General features: G+C 42.9%; 1 protein-coding gene across 5 annotated transcripts in view; it reads left to right on the top strand.

Annotated features, from left to right (window-relative positions):
- The window catches only part of PPM1H (protein phosphatase, Mg2+/Mn2+ dependent 1H), a 212717-nt gene that overhangs the window by 165563 nt on the left and 23095 nt on the right, over positions 1 to 24059 (top strand). For all 5 annotated transcript variants that reach the window (XR_013928677.1, XM_080390780.1, XM_080390777.1 and 2 more), the window contains exons 6-9: positions 917 to 1001; positions 8101 to 8219; positions 21315 to 21378; positions 23344 to 23451. Coding sequence is in view for 4 of the 5 variants with exons in the window: in XM_080390780.1 (XP_080246906.1) it covers positions 917 to 1001; positions 8101 to 8219; positions 21315 to 21378; positions 23344 to 23451 (376 nt within the window). In the remaining variant the exon portion in view is untranslated. The remainder of the gene's footprint in view (positions 1 to 916; positions 1002 to 8100; positions 8220 to 21314; positions 21379 to 23343; positions 23452 to 24059) is intronic.

The raw sequence follows: 24059 nt of genomic DNA, 5'->3' as shown, positions 1-24059 counted from the left end.
AAAACAGGCATTAAAGTCTTTGGGATGATACATAGTTCATCCAGCTCTTTGAAAGCTCCAAGCGTTACTGTTCTTTCCATTATTTACACAGCTCTGTAAGATAAAAGAACGCAATTCTGTGAGTGAATGCATGACTGCAGAATGTGGTAGGAATACTGGGTACATTTTTCCCTTTTGTGACTTGTGTGTTTCAGACTCTGGAATTACACCAGGGAAGAATTAGACTGTATTTTGCATGTGGCATAGCAGATTGTTAAGAGGCAACAGGCAGGTGTTTGAGAGAATTTCCTCTGCTGTTTGTAGAGGTGTACATGAAATCTCCTGGCTGATCTATAGCTATTCCGTTACCTGTCATCTTTTGGCAGGTAACTAGTTAGATTTGTGTTAAACAGGATTTGCTTTGCCATTTCCATTTGCTGTTGGATCAGAAATGTTCTGATGTGACATATGACCAATCAATAACTGGAAAGTGCTTGCATGAGTCATTTGGAGCCAGTAGTTTAGACAGTGTCAGCCACAACTGGGATTAAAACCTGCAAAGAGTTGTTCCACAATCAGTGATTCTGCAGTATCTCCTCTGGGTGTCTGCATTTCACTTAATAAGAATACCCTGTGGACATTAGCTGAAATAACTCTTGCCTTTGTTGCTTGGATGTTTTTGTGAGCTCTGAAATGAACTTGGCATATACAAATATACTTTGTTATCCCGCCTAAAGGATGCAGGGGCGGGAATTATTATCCTGTTCTGCTGACAACTTCAGTAAAAACGAAATGGCTGTATTTTACTGTGACTCTGAAGAGAATAAGTGTGACTATACCCTCTGGTTTTCTGGGTATGTTTTACTTTTTTTTTTCTCTTTTTTTTTTTTTTTTTTTTTTTTGTTTCTGTACTGATGATGCTTTATTACTATTACAGGGCTATAATAATCCGAAATGGCGAAGTCATTCCAATGTCTTCAGAGTTCACACCAGAGACCGAACGCCAGCGACTTCAGTATCTGGTAAGAGACTTGAGGACCAAATCACATGCTGCTGATGACAAGCATTGCCCAGTAATACCTAAAGTTTAGACGCATGCCACTGAGTTACTGTGGTTCAGTGAAGGATCATGTGTCCGCTGAACACTGGTGACTGACTACGTGTGTCTTTCAGCCATCGGGAAATGTGCAGAAAAGCCTGATGGTGCAAATCTTGATGAGAGAGGCCTTACCTCTCTGTGAAGGCCATTGATTAGCATGGCTGTGCTTGTGTACCTTGTTCGGCTGCAGACCTTCAGCAGCTCACTGGTGTTGGGTATACAGAACTAACAAGCCACAGAGGTATTTCAGTCCATCCCAGTGTTTACTCTGTGACAGTATAAAATACCACAGAGTGCTGTTTGTGTGTGTGTGTGAATGATATTGCAGGGTTTTTTCCATTTGCTCTAACACTATGCCAATAGCATCTTGATCAGTGAAAAAATACCCAACTTAGAGATGATCTCAGCATCAGTAGCTGCAGGATAGTACGGGTGAAGAAAGACTAGTTTTATTTAGCGTAGCAGCACACATACAGCTGGGACAGGGTGACAAGCTGAGGACATGTGGGATGCTTTATACACCAAGTTGTGTTGGCTGATGAGCTGCTGCCCAAGAAACGTAAGTCAGAATGCACAGTGTTGTTTTTCATGCAAACAATCCTGTTATTTCTTAAGTTTTTCATTGATGGTCAGATCAGTTGGTTGGCTGTTCATCAAAACGTCATTCCTAACGTGGCTGAGAGATTTCTTCTGTGCTTCTTGTGGTCTCCTGCTTTTTCCTCTTAGAAATTTCAGCTTATGCCAAGGCAGACTTGCTGTTAATTTTTCCTGGCATTAGGTGGACAGGCTAAGGCTAGTGGCATTCCCCAATCTTAAGGTGTTTCTTATCTTCAGCCTGGCCCAAACACTGTGGTTTGAAACTAGGCAAAATGCCGGTGGTTGAAGGTGGGGGTGGAAGGTTTTAAAGAAAAATTGTAAATGTTTCTGCGTTTGTTACCTTTGATTTTTTTGTTGGGTTCATTGGCGTGAAGCTGAAGAATTCATAGGAAATACTGCTTTGGTAGTATTCATATTCAGAGAATCAAATGGAAAAGAGGCCTAATAAATATTTACAGTTCAGTTACGTTTGAAATAATTTGTTTGCCTTTAAAGTAAAAGGTATCTTTAGTATCTGGAGAGTTTGCTACTTCTGTAGGAAACATGAGATAAAGCATTGCCTGCAAGGGATTTTTTTCTCTTTTGATGTCCTTTCTGGCTTATATTTGAGAACAGCAGCTGATCTGAAAAGCAGTTCTTCTGTTTCCTTTGGAAAATTCCTTTACCTTTGTTTGTTTATTTTAATTCTACATGGAACAAATATGCCAGGTCTGTGGGTATGTTCAAAGAAAATACATGCAAGACAGCAAGAGCGTGAAAAAAAAATTAGAAATAGTTTCAAACATAACGGTCTGTAAGTAACATTTTTACTCCAGTGGTTAAAAAACCATCAAACAAAAAAAAAATCCCCTAACAAATTTTTTACAAGGTTGGCATAAACATTACACTCCAAAGGTTGCATTTGTCTTGCTGATTATATCCCAAATAATTCTTACTCACCTTGGCTGTCCCCTGATTCTGCTATCAGTCTGTTGCACCATCAACATCTCTCTTCTGCTTTTATCTGAAAGTTACTTACTTTAGATTTATTTTCTTATTTGCAGTTAAAGCTGAGTTTCTTTGTTTCAAACATGTTGTGCTGTTCTTCCTGCACAATAGGAAGAAAATCACTTAATCATTTTCGCATTAATATTTTACTCTGTAAATGCAGAGATACTTTTGCTGTGGGGAATTACTGTGCAGGCAAAGGGAGGGTATGGATTTACAGCCTGCAGGCTACAGAGTGTTGGTTCCCCGTGCAGCAGACACTGTTAGCACAGGCAGGGCAAAGGAGCTTTCCTCTGCCTTTAGCACCTACTGATTGCATTGGCTGCACAGGACATTGGTTTAGGTCTCATTTTCTGGGTCCTAATTCCCATGTACAAAGAAATCTGTGGGATAATGAGTTGTTCAGGTCATGTGAACATCTCTGAAGTCCTCCAGCCTAGACTTAGACAAAATTGTGCTTCAGCTACTACTGGTCGGATAACTGAGGGGGGAAGAGCAAATGTTTTCCCTATCCAGCTCCTATTTTAATGCAGTTTTTTTGTCATGTATCCAAGAATGGCCTGGAGTGTAGGCCTCTGGCCTGGCAACCTCAAAAGAGCAAGCTGACTACCCAGTCGTTCTGCCCAGCAGCTCTGGGTATGGTCATCCCTCCAGCTCCACCTGCACCCCCTGTTTTTTGCAGTGGGAGGACAGCATACAACTGCAGATTTCAGGCAGGCTGTATGGCAGAGGCAGACTTCTGTGCCAGGTGACTTGTGAGAGTATTGCAGAAGGCAATCAAACCTTCAGTTGTCTTAGGATGTAAGGCGTGAAAGCCTTGCACCAGTATGCTCTTGGTCCTTCAGCTTCTGTAGAGGGTCGGTGCACCATACTGCTTCCCTTCCACTGACAGGTGTTCACAAGCCTCCTTTTCTTTTGAATTTTTGTGTCTGTCTTTTCCTTTTAGTATTGTGACAGGAGACCTCTGTGCAGCTCCTACTCCAGGAAAGCCCTGGCTTCCTGTGTTGGTGTGTCTTGAGGGAAAACAAAATCCAGTATTGATTGGGAACTGCTCTGGTAGATTCAACAGTTTTGCAGGCAACGACTGCCAGAGGCAATTTTCCTTTCATCTTCTGAGGAGACTATTAATTTCAGTCATAATAGTCTAAATTGCAACAGTAAATGGCGTAGATTTTGTTACTTACTCCCTCGGAAAATGTGTTTAAAATGAATGATGAGTGAGTGTTGCACCATATTGCAGATGGGTGTATTTCTGTTTATCAAAGTTGCAATTTGAAGGTGTCCTGTGAGGTCAGCATGGCATTACTGCGTACTGTGTCCGTGCATGTAGCCAGACAGTGCCCCAAAGGTTTGGAGCTCAGCCCAAGGATGGTGCAGTGCTGCTACCAGGGCAGGCTCTACTACTAGTAGAGACTGGGTGGCCATCAGTGGCAGTGAGTCATGGATGCTCCTCATGTTTGGCCCCATTCAGAAAAAGGTTCATGAGCCCAGACAGGCATGGATTGAAAGAGGACCTATTCTTATTTCATTATTCAGGTAAAAACTAAGTAATACTGACTTATCTGCTGAAGGATGCTTGGGGAACCCAAACCTGAAGAGGAAATTAACCTAGATATTCTAAATGGCCGTTCAATGCTTCAGTTACAAGTCAGATGAGTCTTAATTATTTTACAGTTTTTGGCTCCCTGCATCACCTAGCATAGGATTGCTTTGGCAATCTGACACGTTGCTTGACGCTGTGGTAAAAGATACGTGGTTTTATGGAAAGGATCTGGCCTTTAGTAAGATGAGACGCCAGTCCAGAGCTGGATTTGATACTCACTTCCCTCTTTCCTTCTACCACCTCCCTTAGTTTTAATCTCTGTTTGGCTTAAACATGTCCACGTGATAATGGCTGAGTATTTTGCAAAACTTTGTGAATGGTAGTCCTATATAGTAGAATATCCTACTGGAGAAAATGGCACAGTATTATTAGAGGATAAAGTTGTAAGAGATGACGTTGGAGAAAACACCAATTCTGAAAATAACACAGAATATAGTGAAACCACTAGTTTCAGTGATATTCCAGAGGAGCGTGTACTGGAGGAGATGGAAAAGGCATCAGCAGGCCTTGTGGAGGTACGGTAACATATATGCAGTGTTCCCTGCCACCTATGTAAGTCCAGGTTTATCTTAATTCCACGTTTGCTTTGCTGATCACCAGGAAACACAGCAGGAAGTAAATGGCCTTTTGAAAGAAATGTGACTAATATTTCCTTGAGTGGACTCCATTTTAAACAACTAATGTTGAATGTAATACATCCAGCCACAAAATACACCATTAAATGGCAGAGTACCAAAAACACATGGTACAGACTATGCCAGATTTTGGCCAAAAAAATGCAATAGCTCCTGAAAGAAAAACGATGGAAAATATTCCAGTTCCATTACACAGAATAACACTGAATATAACTCATAAGGATGTAGAGAAGTATTTGATAATCACTCTTTTTATTAAATTTTAAGTTCTCTGAATGGTGTTTCTGATCCAAGGTTCTTGCAAATCGGGACTAAACAAATGAAAAAATGGAAAATACGGTGCCTCATCACAGATGAAATTCTGGCAGTCAGCTCACTTGCTGCTTTTGTTTCTTGTTTGATCACTTGATGGGAGTTCTGGTGCCTGCTTGCATATCTACATGAAAGATCTGTAGATTTTCAAAGCATTGTTTTATATATTTTCTGGTTCTTCTGCCCAGCACAGTTTGATTGGGGTGGAGAAGAAGAGTCCTGCCTTGTAAAAGGAGAACAGTTCTTGACAAACCCAACTGGAAGTTGCAGCTGAGTTTTATGTGCAGAAATACCATTGAAGTGTGAAAAAAAACTGTTAAAAAGGGTAAAAAAAAAAAAAAAACCACCGAAAAAACCTAACAAAAATCCACATTTCTTCACATAAGAATTCAGCTCACAGGCACCAGAAGCTTGCAAATTGCGCTTTTCCCTCTGTTCCACTGATGCCAAAAATATTAGAATCGAGTTAAGATCCCTGGATTGTAAGTCAAGCATTGAGGCTTGGCTGCGGAAGAGAAATCTTATTTGAACATTAGCAGTCCACTAGTAACTCTGCCAGCTTTATTAATCTTATTTCACTTGTGACCTCAGACTTTCCATCTGAGTAAATCTTTATGAAATGCAGTCTCTCCCAATTGCTTTACCTTTTCAATAAAGGAAATTCTTGTTTTCAAGGGGAGAAATGCTAAAAGCTTGTAACTTTTTTTTTCTGGACCTGTGATCCAGCCTAATTAAGTAATCTCATAATCTAAAGGCTAAATAACTACATTTTGATGCAGGTATGAGGGGTTTTTTGCTTTTAATAAGGCTTCTTTTTTTGTGAGCGGGCAACAGTAGTCGTTGGCTAGAAGTGGTTTGTAATGATTTAATCAAGAGGGGTTGTGCATTTTTAAAAGTGAACTGAATTGCACTTTCAAAGCAAATGGTCTTCATTATTTACAATATCATAGACTAGAAGGAATTAAAAAAATACCAAAAAACTTCCAGCTCCAGTTCTCTGCTGTTAATGTGTTGCAATGCATCAAATAAATCATTAGGGATGTTCCATCTTTTTTGTGACTAGAATGAAAATAAATAAAAAGTTTACGTGTAATCTCAGGTAAAGAATCCAGAGTTCTGGAAGTATGAAAAGCATCATCTAGACTAATACTGCTAGACCTCTCAAAAGTCACTAGTGCTCCTCAACCATTTCTGTAATGAGGAACAGTGATTAATTAGAGGGTCCTTGAAAACAGTATTTGGGTGGAGAAGGGGACCTTGGCTGACTGTAGACTGAAGGGAAGAAAATGTAATGCCATTAACTGTACACGAAGAGAGAATTTGATGGAGCTCCTGTTCCAGGAAGGGATCACAATGTCAAGATCACACTTGTGTGCTTGAAAGCTGCCTCTTGAAAGTAGAATCCAATCTTGTTGGCTACATACAGCAATCTCCCTCAGCCCTGTTTCAGCCAAGCTCGAGGTGTTTTCTGGAAGGATGTCTGGCGACCAGAACAGGGACAAGCTGATGGAGGGTTAGTGCTGTGATATGCTGAGCCTGATCCAACTCCTATTAAATTGAGTGGGAGCAGGCTCAGCCCTTAAATGCAGGAAATATTTTATTGTGAAGTATCTGCATGATAGCTGCCAGGTAGATCAATAAGGGCTTCCACTGCTTCCTGCCGCTCACCTTTGATGAGTGCTAGATTTATGACAAACCCGCAAACTAAAGCCAGCTCATTTGGTTTGCCCTGATGGCAGCTGCTCCTGGAGATAAGACAGACTTTATTGCCTTAACTGTCTGGATAAGGAAAGAGTTATTTGCAGAAAGGTTAAGAAATGTGACTTTTTTTCAGTTCCCTAGCCAATCTGTGTCTTCAGAAGAGCTTGCTCACAATGAGGCTTTGGGGAGGGAACGAGAAAGGCTTATTTATACAAATACTAAAGAAAAGTGAGTGAGGTTTACTTCAGAAAGAAGACATACGGTATGTTTAGGATTAACCTATTGTGTCAGGTGATCTGTGTATAAATTCAAACCAAAAATTTGTGCTGTGGAAAAAGTGCCTCATGATGCTCTCGAGTACAGTCAACTCCGGAAAATATGAGCCTTGGGCATGGCTCTGGCAAAGAGGCCTCCCAGCATCTGCAGAGCAGCACACCAAAAAAGACAGCAGCAGCAGCAGCATTCAAACATTAACACCATGAAAAACGTTAGTTCTGGTTGTGACACAAAATTGCTGCTGCTTTTCTTGAAGTCGGTTCGGCATGAAGGAAGTAGTTTTTAGAAAACAAGAAAATAAATTGCTCTGCAGCTCGTGTTTATTTGCAGTGTCGTGTGTGATGGGGTGCAGCACACTGAGCAGGTAAAAGGGACCATTTTTCTTGAGGCAGTGACAATTAAAGTGTGGTAGTAATATCAGGTTGTGTTCATTGTTGGCATAGCTGAGCTGGGAGTCAAAAGCTTGAGCTTCACTCCACACACACTCGTGCAAGTGCCTGCTTGCTCCGTATCTTTATCCTTTGATTGTTCCCTTCTCTTAGGTCGCTGACTTGCAAAAGGAGATGTGGTCTTTTTACAAAGCCCTGCAGACTCCTTCAGGGTCAGTGGATGAGATGTACTTTAGCCATTCCAGATGTTGAGGAGCAGGGACAAGTGAAGGATTCTGGGGGCAAGAGGACTGGTCCCTGTGAGACTGCTGCCGGACACTGGGGCAGTGTCAGAACTGGTGTATGTGCACATCATTTGCTGAAATGGAGCTCATCATCTGTTATTTAAAAATGGGGGGCGGGGGGGGGGGAATGTGTGTGGGAAGGGAGCAGGAAGGGATGGTAATGCTATCTCATTAAAAATAGATGATGTCTTGTTCTATGATGTTTGTGTGGTATCTGTGGCTTGGTTTCTGCCCACAGGCTTACATGCAGCCCCACTTGCTGGGAAATGAGTTCACACATTTAGAGTTTCCACGGAGGGTGCAGCGCAAGGAAGTTGGAAAGAGGATGCTCTACCGTGACTTCAACATGACTGGCTGGTAAGAACATGTCCGTCTCGGCATGGGGTCAGCCTTCTTGCCAATGAACGACTGCTTTGTATGTGTCTTTGATCAGTGTAAACTGCATCAAACATGAAGGTGTACACCTACATACTAAAGGGGAAGGTATTTCCTTCTTTCAGATGTACCTTTCCTTTAGAAGTTAACGTTTTAAATAAGTTGACCTCCCTCCAGAGCCAGTATCTAGGGTTGTTTTAACGTGCAGGCACTCAAAGCGGAGCAAGCATGTCAAGGGGAAGACATGCCAGGGGATCTTCCTGAAACGTTATCAACTTTCCTACCTTGGAAGCAGCTTTTTGTAGAATCTGGATCAGTAGGCTGTCATGCCTTTGCATGCCAAGGAACACTTGCAGAAAGGAAGAGCTGCCTCCCGTACTCTACTGCAGCTGACCCCTGATTTGGGTAACCCTTCAGGAATAGTTTTAGAGACAGGCCTATCTGAATAAGTCATAGCCAGCCTAAAATGAAAAGACTTGAATGAACAGCATTGACTTAATTGAAGTGAAGACAGAAAGAATGATGAGTTTTTTGTCTCTGGCTAAATGTCTTCATTGTTTTGTGTCTGTTCAAGAGGCTGCTTCTCAAGTAATTCCCACTCACTTAGAGAAGCCCTAATCCTTGCTGTTGTGGGCTCTCTGTGTGACCTATAAAGGCAAAAGCCCTTTATATGCAAATGGTCTTCACTTCCATGCTGTTTGTGTTTTAGCATCCTTAGCAAATGTCCTTTCAGAAAGGGAAAGAATGGAGGGCGTTAAAAAGCCTGAACTCTTAGGTTTGAAGACTTGGATGCTCACATGCAGCAGCTCCACATGCTTCTGATTTGTCCCATACTTTATAGACCATAAATATAATGATATCTTAATGGCAGAAAAAAGATCCAAGTTTAATATTAATCTGGAGTGTTTGTGCAAAACATGTTAATCTGGGTATAACCGTCATTGTCTATCTTGAACAGCTGCTAGTAGAATATGCAGTCTCACCCTGAGAATGACAACTTCACATTTTAAAAAGGCTATAGGCATGAGCAAAAGCATAGGAACAGAATGAAAACATTGGATCAACTGAGGACTTAATGGCAAAACATTTGGAAGATTATGAGACACTCTCCCAGTTTCTGCAAAGGGAGTTTTCTTACTGAAACTCCCAGATGACTCTGAAAGCATCAGTGAAGAATGGCGTCATGTAGACTTTCAGAAGCTCTTTTCCAAGATGTGAGATGCTCAGGGGGTGGGGGAGAAAAAAAACAACAACAAAAAGAGCCTTCTAATCTGGGGGAGAGCTATGGAAGTATCATGGGCCAAGAACTTTCTGAGAGGGTAAGATCAGATTTCTTTCATGATGGTTGGAAGGCAAAAAGGGTTTCTCCAGGTTCAGGGGAGTTGTTCTGTGTTTCCCTGGTTGGTTAGTGGTCTGGAAAAGAAACGAGGTTAGGATGGCTGAAGTTGCAGCATTGGCAGGTGACGCTGCAGCTTTTTTCTGAATAAACAAGAAGGACCATGAGGAACTGAAAAGAATTAAGTGGTTTACATGAATGGGCATCACACTTATCAAATTTGTTTTTTATAAATACCAAGTAAATCATGAAGGGGGAAAAATAACTATTTGTGCACTCTAGAGGTTCCAAATGAACTTGAGAGCCATGTCAAAAAGCTCAGTGGAAGTCTGCTTACTGTGATTTTTTCCAGTCACGGTCACATATCACAGTGGGATATTGGGATCCATGCAGGGTTGGAATTGTTAAAAATTAAATGGAGAGGTAGTTCTCTGTATCAGTTTGTACCTTGTTTGTGAATCTGTGCATAACACTTCACCTTATTTGAAATGGTTATTGCATAGCTAATACTGTTTGGCATTAGAAGAAAGATGAATTAGAAAGAATGCAAGTTTTATATGTAAAATAATGAGTAAGATAGAAGATCTTGGATAAGTCTAAATGGATGGCAGATTTGATTCAATGTGTTATTTTTCAGTACTGGTGTGTGAACTCTGTTAACTCTAGCATAAGGCAGGAGGGAGAAGAGAGCTGATTTTCCTGTTGATTCTTCTGAATTTCCTGAAGTGTAGGACACATGTTGATCCAGTTACAGATTCTGATCTGGTGAATGCAAAAATTACTGTTGGTTTAGCACAAATACACCTAGCTGTAAGCAGTTATTCCAGAATAAATATTTAAACTGTGACTTGAAAACTCAAATTTGGATTCACTTCAGTGTTGTCCCAGAAAGAGGTAGCCTGTGGCAAGCAAAAATATGTAGAGACTGTGGTGAGGCTACCTCACCCTGCTGTTTCTTTTGACTTCTGGCTGGAAGTGGAAAATGGGAGCTACGTTTTTGTCCTGAATAAAAGAATCAGAATTTTTTAGCTGCTCCGTATCCCACAGCTAGTTACCTCTTTGTTTGCCTCAGGACAGTAAGATGGTGAGGGGAATTGCTGTAACGCCATACGTTTACCTAAATTAGAGCTTTTCTAAATAGGGATCCATTTCTTTTTGCAGGGTGTTTGCTTAAGGGAGTCTTGTTTTCCATCGAATTGTGTGCAGTGATCTCCTAAGCAGAGAAGAAGCAATCTGTTTCTCTTTGTCCAAAAGTCTGCGTCAGTTTTAATGGTTGAGATTGTGGACAAGACATTAGATTTCCAGCTTGGTGGACCATTGGGGATGATGGTTTGAGGTGGCTGGTGTTTCACAGTGGTTGTTTTCCTCTTCAAGCATTTTGCTTCTGTTTTCTTCTCATTCTGATTCCTAGATTTAACTGATGCATCAGGACACAGTGACCAAGGACGTGCCGATTCTGCATTTGTTTCTAAGGACAATATCTGGTATAAGGAACAGATTAGCATATAAATTCCTTCTCCAGAAAATGTCAGGTAGAGCTTTGACCAGCCAGAGCCTGATACGCTAAAACACTGCCAAACTTTTATCACTTACAACACAGAAGATCAATTGTTTGAACTTTTTTTTGGTCAGTGACTTCACTGTATGTTGACATTTGCACATGCATGTAGAGAGGTGCAGGTGATGTAACAGCCACTCTTACACTTAATGACAGAATCCTTTAGTGAGAGGGCATAAAACTCAAAATCTCTCTGATCTGATGTTTCCTCAGAAAAAAAAACTGTTTTATTTTAAAATTCAGGACACTTCCTGTGTTTTCCATTAGAAGCTGTATGATAATTTTTTTTTCTTCATTTTTACCCTTCTCCTGTGCTCTGGAGCTTTTCAGATTCTCAACAATGGCTCAGCTTGCCCAGCTTGTTTGGATTACAAAAGGTTATTGTCTTTGGGTCTGTCATAATGCGTTTGGCCTTTTTTTTCCTTTTTGCTTTTTCTTTCCTTTTTTTTTATGTGAAGTTTCCACGTCTCAACAGCCCACAGTGGTAGCAGAACTGCCAAGTTTCCCCACAGCGTTAGGACAACTGCCGATCCAGCAATGTGTACCACATCACTAGTCCAGGCTGCGTGTAACTGCTTTGAGACCAGCCTTTCCCTTCTCCCTCCAGCTCTCCCACCCTTTCTCTGCAGTGGCAGTTGGGATGAAAAATCCACTGTATTAAATGTATCTAAAATAAATCCCACTTAGGAGGGAGCTGACCATGAGCTGCCCCTCCTGCACCCTTGCCCCATGTGCATTGTGGTTGAGCAATCATTGCAAAATGCGTACTGTAGCTGGCAAGGCATCTTAAGAGCTGAGTCTCCAGCAGAACAAGCCTCCGAGCTGTCGCGAGCCATAATTCGCTGGCAGACATCTGTGTTACTGACAGTCTTTCACAGCTCAGTCTCTGGGCTGGGGTTTTCAGGCCCATGGCTTACAGAGGTTAAATTTGTATCAGAAAGAGGGTACCTCTGGTAGCTTTGGCAAGTCCTGGCAACAGAAGCATCAGGGAACACTTGGTGGCCACTTACGCAAAGTGCTGCCAGTGCTAAAAGGGGGTGTGAGTAGCCTGAGGTAGAATTATATGGGGGAAAAAAGCAGGCCTGATGATAACTGTTCCTTTAAAGGACTGCACAGAATTAGTATTCTCTGTCTCTGCCTTTTAAAGAAAAGTTAAGACATGGTTGGTTAGGTTTTCCTTACTCATGGGTGAATCCAGTGTCAACAATTTTGAAGTACTTTGCTGACTATATCCTAGACACCTTCCCGAAACCTGTTTTTCTCACTTACTGCATTCCTCACTGGCTCAGTGGCTCCTTCCAGGGTTCCCCTCTCAGCCTGCCCTGGGAATGGAGGAGCCATACAGTGCTGCACTTAACCAAAGGCATCCAGAAGGCACTGTCCACTGGCATCAGCTTTGGTGGTTTCAAAGTTAATTTTATGTTTCTCCTTGGAAGGCAAACAGCAGCCTTTCTGCTGCTGACATGGAAGCAGAGGAGTTCTTTGCTTGTGTCCAGATCAAAGCTTTAGCTTTTTGACTTGATTTTAGGGTGGTGAAAGATCCTTAGATAACGAGTCCGGTTTTGACCTGGTTTGTTGGCGGCTTCCTTTGCTCTCCAGGAGTTCATGGAGTTGAGCTGCATCCCATCAGACACAGTCCAAGCTGGTGAGGTACCCATTGCACATCGTGGGATAAAGCCCAAGGCAGCAGCAAGCTGCCCTCTTTGCAGCGGCAGCGGAGCACTTGCCAGCTCAGTGTGTCTGGCAAGGGGGGGCTGTGGCACATAGCCACCCAGGGGTCAGCCCATGCTGGGGAATCGCCCGCCCACGTGAATTATTCCAAAGCAGGGAGGCTGGTGCCCTGGGGCGAGCACTAAGCAAAACCCATTTTATTCTAGAGTCAATATTGTCCACTGCCTGGAAAGCTGCCAGCCTGCTCTGCGCTTGCCCTTTTCTTTCCAACAGGGAATGTCTTTCAGCCTCTAAGCATCTGATTAAAAAAGCAACTTCACTTTTCAAGCCATTTTATTTTGTTTGGGATGGATGCTTTTTGCTTTCATTGTGCAGCCTGCCTTGCCGTCTGCGGTTCAGACTCCGGCTCACAAAAACCAGGCTCTCATTAATCACTTATTGGGCATCCAGAATACCCCAGTGAGAGCCAACGTACATGTTTTGCTTGGTAATGCGCAAGCTGATTTCAACAAATATTGCCAATGTGGCTTCTATCTTATTCTTTATTTCTGGGCTCGATGTCCTTTGACAGTGTGTTCAGGTAGCCTGCCCGAGGAGTGCCTGAGCAGATTGAGCAATGCCACAGAAATGCTTTATGGAGCAGGCACCCGCGCTGCACCCCCCTTTAATATAAATTGATTTATTGAATCAAGCGCAGAAGCCCTGCTACAGAAACCTCGGGCTATATTCTCTGGAGAACCACCTAATAAAACAGCCCCAACTGACACTCCTCATTAGCTTTTCCACGGATCCCAAGGCAGTATTTAAAGTGACAGTGTCCCTCTTTTCAGCCTGAATTTATCTGCTGGCTAATGCCTGTGGTTCTAATTAGCTTAGCATTATTAGTCTTATTCAGATAAGCTGCATTTCCTAACAGCTTGATTCCAACTTGTAAAAAGTAATTGGAAGTCGGCAAACCCTGTGCCGTAACCTGCTTGATTGCACCTTTTAGTCAAATTCATGTAATTTACAAAAAGTCATCCTTCCTCCCTCCCCTCCCCCCTGCCCCCCCTTTTTTAATTGAGCTTTTTTTGTCTAGTGAAACCTTCTGTGCTGCTTCTGTTGAAATCCTGGCTGTATTGTTGTGTTTGAGACCTCAGCCGTATCCTTTGTACAATCGCCAGGGAGAGATCAAATTTTAATTTCATAATTACTTCACAAGAAAGCAGCCTTTTCCCCAGTCATGCCTGGTATTAATTTCCTCCCAGCAACTTACATTTTCATAATTTAATGATTATGGGCCACCTTTGCAGCACTGGGCCTTTCTGGAGAAGAGAGAGATAGGATATAATTTGTGCAGCAGAAGCTGTAATCCACAGCCACTTGCCTTGCTTTTTGTGTCTTTGCTCTTGTCTCTCATTGCAAAGTAGCCAGGGATGGGACATGCCTTTTCAGTACACGCAACCAAAGCAGCTTGCTGGGTTGTGCCTGGGCGTTTGGGGCACAGCTCTGTGATGATGAATGGCTGTTTGCAATGTGCATGTTATGCATCTTTTCAAGATTTGCAGCCCTCGCTGCAGGAGCAGCGGGAGGTGAGAGCTGACCTGCTGTGTACAGCACGTCTCCTGACAGTGACGAATGGCTCTGTTTTCCCCAAGTGCACACATGCCACAGGAGCTGAGCCAGTGTCTTCGGGGCAGGAGAAAGTAGAAACAAGAAAGCAATAGTGCTGCAACAAAACAGAATAACTTAAGTCTGGGGTAAAGCTCTTTGTAAACGGCCTCTCTGGGGCCAAGTGAGTGTGACAAGAATGGGATTGGTCTGAGCTGCATCCTGCAGGAGTATCTCCTTCTGGAAGCAGTGTGTCTAAGGCCTGTCCCTGCATGGCTGTTCAGCTCTGCCTGGGCTTTGCCTTGGCACAAGATCAGGTGCCGCATATGCAAGGGCAAACAAAAGGCTCCCAGTCTGTTTTGTCAGAAAGAAATTAACTGAAATGAGGTAATCTTAAATCTGAAAACCCCATCAAAAACAACTCTTCCTCATGGTAAGGTGAAGTCTCTTCCCACGCCCCTGCTTTCTCTGGCTTCCCCAGCTGTACAAATTTGACATGAATGCAGCTGGGTCCCTAGGAGATCCCCTTTCTTTCCATTGCCACCCCGGACTGACTTACGGCTCTGTTCCTGGATGAGAGGAGGCCCCTTGCTCCTTGGAGGAGTTTCCAGCACTGCTGTGGGATGGTGAGGTCTCAGTCTGCTGTGTCTCACTGTGTGCCCCATCCTATGCTACAGTGATCTTTCCCAGCAGAGTTTGCTTCATGATTCCTCGTTAACAGGAATCTCTCCTTCCACAGGATCCCAGCTAGCAAGTGTGGAGCAGGCACTGCAAGGTTATCATGCAGTCTTTCTCCCATCTGCCTCCCCACATCCTTTAACAAGTAATACAGCAAAATGTGAATTTACGAGTCGTTTTTGTGTCCATCACAGTACATTAAGCCCATAGGGTGTTAACAGCCCACTTCCCTTACCCCTCTACCTCCAGAGAAAATTGCTGACAAACCTTTCTGTTTGTCTTTTAAAAGTAGAAGAGATGAAGTAAATTGTGGAGTGTTCAAACCAGCAAATTTTCTGGGGGAGAAAAAGACTTAGCCTGGTGAGACTGTTGGAGAACGTGGATCCACTTGGATTTGCAGCTGCAGTGTCTCCACACAGTTTCTGTCGCTCAGTAGTGGAAGCTCAACTGGTCACATGCAGTGAATGAAAGCGCTCACAGTATGCTTGCTCTGTCCCTCCTAGCTTCCTCAGCACAAAAGCAGCAAGGGAGAGTGTTTATAAACACACTCGGTTGATTTTTTTTCCCCTGATTGTTTTTTTGGGGGGCAAGGACGCTTCTAAATCCTTGGCCACCCTCTCCCTGACTTCCCCTCCACCACTTTCTTCTAACACTCCGTTAGAGGTGAATGGACTAAAAACATCAGTCACATTCCAGGAAGTACCTGAGAGAAGATGCTGGTGCTTGAATCTTTAAAATGGGCTGTCCAAGATGGGTAGCGTTTGTTTTCCTTAGGAATTATTTCCACAGAAGTACATGGTGCCGGGGGATACATCCTCTCCAAAGTCACAGCTCTGTCTTATGACTGTACACAACAGTGAAGGCTCCCTGGAGGTCCAGAGCTCATGTACCAGTCTGGTCTGACCAAGCCAGGGGGGATTTACAAGATGAGGCATTATACAGTTTCAGGTTCAAAAGAAAGGGTCTCTGAATTTTCTGGGGAAAACACATGGTTTAAAACCTGTATGTTTTCCTTTTTACTGAAATAAACCCTCTGGGAGTATCTTGGTTTAGAGTAGATCTTGCCCCTAAAAACTGTTTTGTGCATATGTGTTGTTTTTAATTGATTTGGGTTTGCCATCATCTTTTAACAAACATTACTATAGCTTCTGTGCTTTTGTTATCTTTGTTTATTGTAGTTTTGTCTCTATAAACTATATGTCAGATGAGTAATAGGGGAAAGATACTGAGCCACGGGAACATTAAAGCTTACCTACCTAGAGGGTACTTAGTATCAGGCAGTGCTGTCTGGATTTAGAGATCCTGACTCTGCAGAAGCACGTATGTTTGAGGACATTTTTTAAAAATTATGGTTGGATTGAGACATAAATTGCATAATTTTCAGTTGTTCTGTGCCTAACCTGCACTATGCATCTTTTCTTCTTGGTAGTAAGCATGCATTTACAGTGGTTTGGCGCCTGTAGTTCAATAGACAGTACAGATAAACAGTTCCGTTTGGATTGGTGATTTAAGCTCTTGTTATCCAAAGGGTAAGCTCCAATCCACTGATTCCTTGTGGGGGTGAGAGGAAATTAATTTCTTTCAAGTTTTGTGTTGCTCAAAGATTAAAATCTTGTTTTCTATTGGTATGACCAATGAAGGTTGAGATGGAGGGAAGGGAGGTTGGTTAGCTGGGGTAGTTTTGTTGTGGGGTTTTCTTGAGCAGGTAGAGGGTGTTTGGGGATAGTTCTGGGTTTGTTATTTTTTACAGAGTGGTAGCAAAGCAGTGCTAGAATTACACTGAATCCACAGACCTGTCTTAAAGGAGAGCCTTCACCCTCATACTCTGCATGAACTGGGACACATCTGATGCCACAGTGCTTTTTCTTGCTTGCTTTACCACAGGTGGGTTTATTCTGTGCTTCAAGCTAAAGCCTTTTGATGATTTCCCCCCCCCCCCCCCCCCTCTTCCCTAGTTTTAATTCTCAGTTTACTGTCAGGTGTCGCTACCAGAGATGCGAGATACGGACAAACTTGCTCAAGCCAAGTGCTGTGGCAAAGCAGAGCACAGAGTCTGGATTCCCCTGTCGTGCTCAGGACTGAGCCTTTCAGGTCAGGGTAGATTGTGTTTTTGCCACCATCTGTTGTGCCTGGGGATGCCAACACAACGCTTCTTATGACCAGTAACCTTACATAGTTTGCTGTAAAAGAAAATATAATGTGGATTTTGGTTTTAGTCATCATCAGCTTCTACTCTGGTGTGAATTCGTGTGAGCTTTCAGAAAGCCAGTTTTAGGAACAAATAGTATGGCAGGAGAATGCATAACACATGTAAGAGATTATCTAGGATTTTGGCTCTGAAATCGGTATTTGGGAACTGACCGGTTTTTCAAGTTCTGACCCAGTAATATACAGGTAACTTTGATAATCTTTTAGTTAAAGAGTGCCTAAAACACTGCTTATGACCTCAGCACTCTGGGAAACTTCTTCTGTAGATTGTCTTGTGCATTTAGCAGCTTCTGGTGATTTTTTGTCATGTATTTAGAGCAGATTCCAGTGAGCATATGAGTAACATTGTGTCAGCCCTAGTTTTTTCATCCTGACGTCTGCTTTGGCTCCCGGTGCGATTTGGCCCGGTTTTCTAAAATGTTGATCCTGAGTCCAAATGTAACTTTGTGGGTGGTACGTATGTCAAGCCGTAGTTCAGTATTTTTGGACAGCGGTAACATTTCATAATTCTTTTGAAATTACAAGAAGAAACAAAGTTAACTGAAAAAAACACAGCTAGGTCTAGCTGAGCACAAGCTCGCCTTTTCGACTCCCCCCTCTGCCCCCCATTTTTCCATTTGGAAAAAATAGAGGTTTATGTGGCAGAAGCACTTGACAGGATTTAGGCTGATTCAAAGCAGCAAGCAATAGCATAGCCTTGTCTTTATAAGCTGCCTTGTCATGCTGTGGCAGCCACTGAGACCTCTTGGGATGTGGACAAGGAAGATGGGAAGAGTGGAGGGTTGCAACCCTGTGTCTCTGTATGTTAAAACAGTGAGCTAGGCTGAATTACATAGATGGCTGAATAAGGCCATGTGGGCACTAAAAAAGCCGAACAACCCCTTCAGGTTCTAAGTCTCTGTTTGATATACCTACTGCCATATTATATGTTTATATACAGCACACTCTAAACAGCACAGGAAGGTATAAATGTAACTTTGTTACATAAAATCAAGTGAAATAGTCCAGAAGGTTGTAGCCTGTGTGAAATAAACACATGTACAAAGTACAGGAGGTTTCACAGGGTATAAATCAAAATGAACTTCATAGCTTCCATCCTTCTCCCCAGTGCAGTTGCTGAGCTGCTAGCTGAAAAGCTGTTCTTCATCCTTCTCTTGCAGCAAACCACATGCTCATATATTATTAATTCTGTTTTACTAGTAATGCAGGACATAGGTACTTCTCTAGAGTGTCTCGGGTTGCTTTTCAGTGTGTCTGTGCCAGCTCCACTGCTGCGGTTGCAGTTCTGAGCATTGTTTTTCAAGCGCTGATAATTTTTCAGGCAATAGCAACATCAACAGAAAAAGCACGTTTGAGATGAGTTCTGACACCCAAGTTCTGAGCCCAGGAGGTCGTTTGCTGTGAGAAGCCGCAAAACCAATCACTGTAGCCCTCTGGGCCTCCCTCACTTAGTCACATCGCTTCAGGAGGTTGCAGGCTAGCCAGCTGCCCTTCCTAATCTGCTGATGAAACCAGTTAGCTTCAGCCCTTGCAATGCAGCCTCTTCCAGCGTCCTTACACCATTGTGTCACAGTTGAAGGCCACAGGGACGATGGGCTTTATAGTGGTTCCATAGAAGATGCTGGATTCGTCAGTGGGGACTATTACTTTCAAGGACTCAGGCCTAAATGATGGCTTTTTCACCCCTTCTTTTTTTCTTTCTTCCAAAAGCGTAGTCAGTGTGAGGTGCTAGGCAGGAGAATATAAGGGAGGATGGGAGAGAGGGGAAAACTTGGTCCCGGTTCTTGGCTACCTACAGGACAGTGTAAAGTGAGGGCTTTAGTCTTAAGTATTTGTAGTTATCTTGCAGATAATATCATTTATGGGTTTTCCTTTAAAAAGTGGATTGCAAATATTCGAGTCACATCAACTTAGTCTTGTTTGCTATTTGTTACAAATATGTACAACAACTTGAAAATCCAGTAGGAGTGGTTGTCATGTCAGGCTTGTGGTTTGATTAGTCATTTGACTCTGATGCTCAGCATGGACTCGGCTGATACCCTTTTTCTTGGTGTCAGAGTACAGCTGGCTCTATGCAGGGAATAGAAAAAAGTTCAGACTCCTCCTCAAGGAGGTTTTGCTAGGGCTCCCAGCACTATAGGTCCAGCTGAAAGCTTTGGGACATGTTCATGAGCAGTCAGGGGTGATAAAATTCTTCCTCCACCTTCAAACCAGGATGTCCAAGTTGCGAGGCAGAGACGTTAGCTATTCCCTGCTGGAAATAGAGGAAGGAATGAGAGCAGAGTCCATGACTGACTCATCCTTCCCAATAAAATGCTATTCCAGGATTTCAACATCAGGGAAGTATTGTCATGCTGGCTACTTGTAGTGATTTGTGCTTTTTTTGCTCAATTTAAGAGCTAATCCATTTGCCCTCCCCAGTACAAAATGCCATGTAAATGCCTTCACTGTATTGTTTCTTAAAAGATGCCCAAGTATCACGGTTATATACCCAAGATGTTCTTGACTGTGTGGTCTCCCATGAAGCACCCACCTGTTTTGCAAACCTCACCTGGTTCTGTTTGGGATTTCACACTAGTAATGTTTTGTAGTATGGGAGCAGTCCTCCACAGATGTTCCTTCTATGCATTTTGGTTGCTTTTCCTTTTTTCTTCCCCCTCCCCTTACTCCAAAACCCTAATATGGACCCTACCTGTGATTACTGGGACATGTAAAGGCGGGGCTTAAATGTCTATGTCACTCTTTTAAGTCTGAGGCTTGCCTGGGAGATGCAGCATGTGTAGCTGTGTAATACAGCACCACTTATTGATCCAAGGTCTATGCCATATTTTGGCGAAGCAGGGGACAGTTCGATTACAATATAGGATTTCAACCTTTAATTTTTAATTTCCTGCTGGTTTGTGTCACAGCCATAACATTGCTTAAACCTGATCAAATGTGACTTGCCAGAGCTCAAGCAGCCAGCATGGCTGGAGAGCTGTGCAGCAAAGCTTGGCGGTGGCTGGCAGGGGACCCGCTGCGGTGCCTTCCCTCCTCCTGCTTGTCCCTTCCACTTTGGCAGGGAGTGCTCACTCGTGTGCTCAGGGAATGTTTTTGGTATTACCCCAAGGGCTTTGGGCATGGGTGGGCCAGGGGGAAGGGCGACATGCAGGGAAAGGGTAGGGGGGACAATTTTGTGGTATGAGGAGAAGCATGACCTTCTGGGGCAATGTACTTTAACCAAAGAGGCTTTCCAGCACCCCACCTTGAGCATGTGTTACACAAACCGTGGGACTTTACAGCTTATAATAATGACAGCAATCTATGTATTTATTTATTTTATTTCTCACTGGCAAAATTGCTCACCTTCTCATCAGTATCAACAGCTGGATGCATAGAAGGTGGAGTACGCAGGCATGTGGTAAACAGCATCAGAGCATGAGCATTTACTTCTCTTGGCCATGGGAAAGCTGCTGTGAAACATGAAATCTCTGACAACCTTGAGTGTTCCAGTCAAGGTCAAATGCTCACTAAATATCTTTCTAAGACTCTTCAGCACATGATGCTTCTCTTAGTTTAAGTGGTCCTGAAAGGTGAGAACAGGATCAGAGCACTGTTTCACACTTTGACTGTGTACGTATTTTGTCATTGCTCACCATTTCATATTAGCAGAGTGCATCTAGTCATTGGTTAGCTTCTTGATGGGTTTGGGAGGCTTTTTGTTTGGTTCAGGGGGGGTTTGTGACACTGTATTACTGTATAGCTGCTGCCATAGCCAACGATACCTTACCTGATTAGGATGTCATTCCAGTCTACCTCTTCTTCCTTGCAAGCAATGGGAGCAGCTTGGCATGTTAAATATTTCCTTGTGTCCGCTATTCTTTTTGGTGAAATGGGTAATTCTTTTGGGAGAATCTTTCCACAGAAAAATAAAAAATAATGTTGGGTTTTTTTTTTTAAAAAAATATTTTTATTTATATCACAGCTGCTTGTTTCAGGGCACTGGGTCACTAATTGAGTGCAAGCTTTATAAATGTTGTTTGTCCTCCCCCCACAGGGCATACAAAACCATTGAGGAAGATGACTTGAAGTTTCCCCTTATATACGGAGAAGGCAAGAAGGTGGGCATGTTTGCTTTCCTCAGACCAAAGGAAGAAGGAATTCTGTGCTGTTTACCACTTGGTTTAGCCTGTGGCAGTCCAGTGTTTTCCACTCAGTATCTCTTTATTTTATTGTTTTGACAGCTTGAAAGAATATCTTGGTCCTGTCATAAATCGGTCTCATGTCTGGGGGGGTGGCAGGGAGAGCTCAACCTACTAAAAAGCATTCTTATAGCAAACATAGTCATTTGCTGTTCAGTTTGTTTTTGTTTTTCTTTCATTGTAAGTAGGCTGCAATGAGACCATCTTAAATAATTGATTTAAAATGTTCCTGGTTTCACTGTAAATATAACTAGGCTGGATGAAGATAGCAAAATACCTCACGTTTGCTGAAAACAAAGTAGAAGGATATTTAATAGTGCTCTGAGATGCAAAACTCTAATTTAGGAAGGGGAGGGATCAGGGCAGGATTTGCAAAGTGTAACACTCCTTAACTGCATCTTCTTCAGCTTGTGTATGTAAACTCACCGTTGAATTTTTCTGATGTGTGAATGCTGATATTTTTTCTTGAAAGGAAAAACAAACTGTTCCAATTGGGTGTACTTTTCCAGCTCTGTGATTAAGAACAGTGAGATCATTAGTGCTGATCCCAGCAAGCTTAGCTGGATGCAGCAATAGGATCAATATAAGGACGCAGTGGTGTCAGTTTGCCGATATTGGTATGCTCGCTGTGTTTCTAAATAGTGCTCCCCTGCTGCATTAGGTTCTTATCTCAATGCAAAAATACACACTTTTCAGAATTAGGCCAAGTTTTGAAGGTTCGGTCCTGCAGCTTATCTCTGAATTTGGTTAGGTTTATAATTATTTGCAAAATGTTTCATGCACATCTTTTCAGTTTACTTTTTTTGCCTTACGGAGCCAGACGTTAGTGAGGTGAAATAATTTTGAGTCAGTTTCTTGTTGTTATTGATGCTGTGAGCTCACTTGGTCACAAGCTGCAGCTAAACTAGAGTTTGGGGGAAGAGATATGCAGACAGCAGAGAGCAAGGCTCCCTGTGAAGCTGCCTATCTGGTCAATCTTTGGAGAAGCATTAATGAAGAAGAGCCCAGCACCGCTTTGGAGACGGCTCATGCCATAGGGTCATAGAATCATTTAGGTTGGAAAACACCTTCAAGATCATTAAGTGCAACCATTAACCCAGGACTGCCAAATCCACCACTAAACCACATCCGTAAGCACCACATCTACGTGGTTTTTAAACACTTCCAGGGATGGTGATTCCGCCACTTCCCTGGGCAGCCTGTTCCGATGCTTGACCACCCTTTCAGTGAAGAAATTTTCCCTAATATCCAATCTAAACCTCCCTTGGTGCAACTTGAGGCCATTTCCTCTTGTCCTGTTGCTTGTTACTTGGGAGAAGAAGTAGGTGCTTGGGGAAGGAAGTGGTGGACCTGCCCTAGACTGGCTGTCCACAGAGGAGAGCACTGCGGTCAGTGTCGCTGTCACTTGTGTGTTCACCAATTTAAGGGGGCCTTTGGCACTTTTCCTTGGTGGAGGGAATATATGGCAATATGTTAATAGGAAGAGGCTGCAGGTTTTTTGGTTGAGTAATTAGGCTCCTCATCCTTTTTATAAAACCTGTTTATTAACAGTATTGTTTTCTGAAGGAATATTCTTGTAGACTGGCATGGAACAGTGAGGTGACTGGGTTAGGTTTCCATAGTCCCAGTCCCTTTACAGATGGTCACAGTCTAAGGTGGGTGTATGCAGACTGGGGTGTGGATGAGCACAAAGCTTGGAATAATGAGGGAAATGGAGATGACGTGAGTGTGAAAATCTTTGAAATTGGTTAGCCACGATAAATCTAGAGTTCCTGGGACAGAAAAGGGAATTCATCCCTAACTGTTTTAGTTACAGAATAGTCTTTTCCTATTGACACAGTGTGTATAACAAGATTTAATCCCATTGCTTTTCTTTATTTCCAGGCTCGGGTTATGGCAACAATTGGAGTGACCCGAGGACTGGGAGACCATGATCTGAAAGTGCATGACTCCAATATATACATCAAACCTTTCCTGTCCTCATCTCCGGAGGTAAAACAGCTAAGGTTCAACTATCTGATTTGTGGGAGAAAAACAAATATGTTTAGTGTACTTAGTTATTCTTCCAAAATTGTCCATTCTGATTGCGGTTCAATCCAAGCAACATGCTGCTTTTCACAAAGGTGCAGCATGTTAGTAACATTCATATAGTAGGAATGTTATAAGTTCCCCAGCTGCGTGCCTTGGCTCTGGTTCCTCCACATCCCTGGCACAGCATTGATGCCTTTTCACTCCCAGGTCTACATTTATCCCATAGCTTTGCCATTCAGTGTGACAGACACCCATCTGTCCCCACCTTCATGTGCTCCAGCTCCCCTTGAGGCCTAGATCATGCTGCCTTCACAGAAGCAGATGTAAATCTGTATTCTCCAGAAGGGAGCACTGGGTTATCTTTCTTGGTAGCATAGTATCCTGCATTACACAGAGGATACCAGATCAACTCTTAAGCAGGAAAATGCCAAGAGCGATTGGAAGAGTGCTTTATGTTTCCATCTGTCTGCCCATTGACCTCCAGTTCTTAATTCTTTATGATGGTTTTGTGCAAACACCAGATAATGGCAGAAATGGCAGTGTGCATTCTGAAATGATGGCATAATGGG

This window comes from Falco punctatus (genome assembly GCF_963210335.1).
Source record: "Falco punctatus genome assembly, chromosome: 6".
Taxonomy (NCBI): Eukaryota; Metazoa; Chordata; class Aves; order Falconiformes; family Falconidae; genus Falco; species Falco punctatus.
Note: the sequence above shows the minus strand (reverse complement) of the source record. Positions and strands in the feature narration are given on the sequence as shown.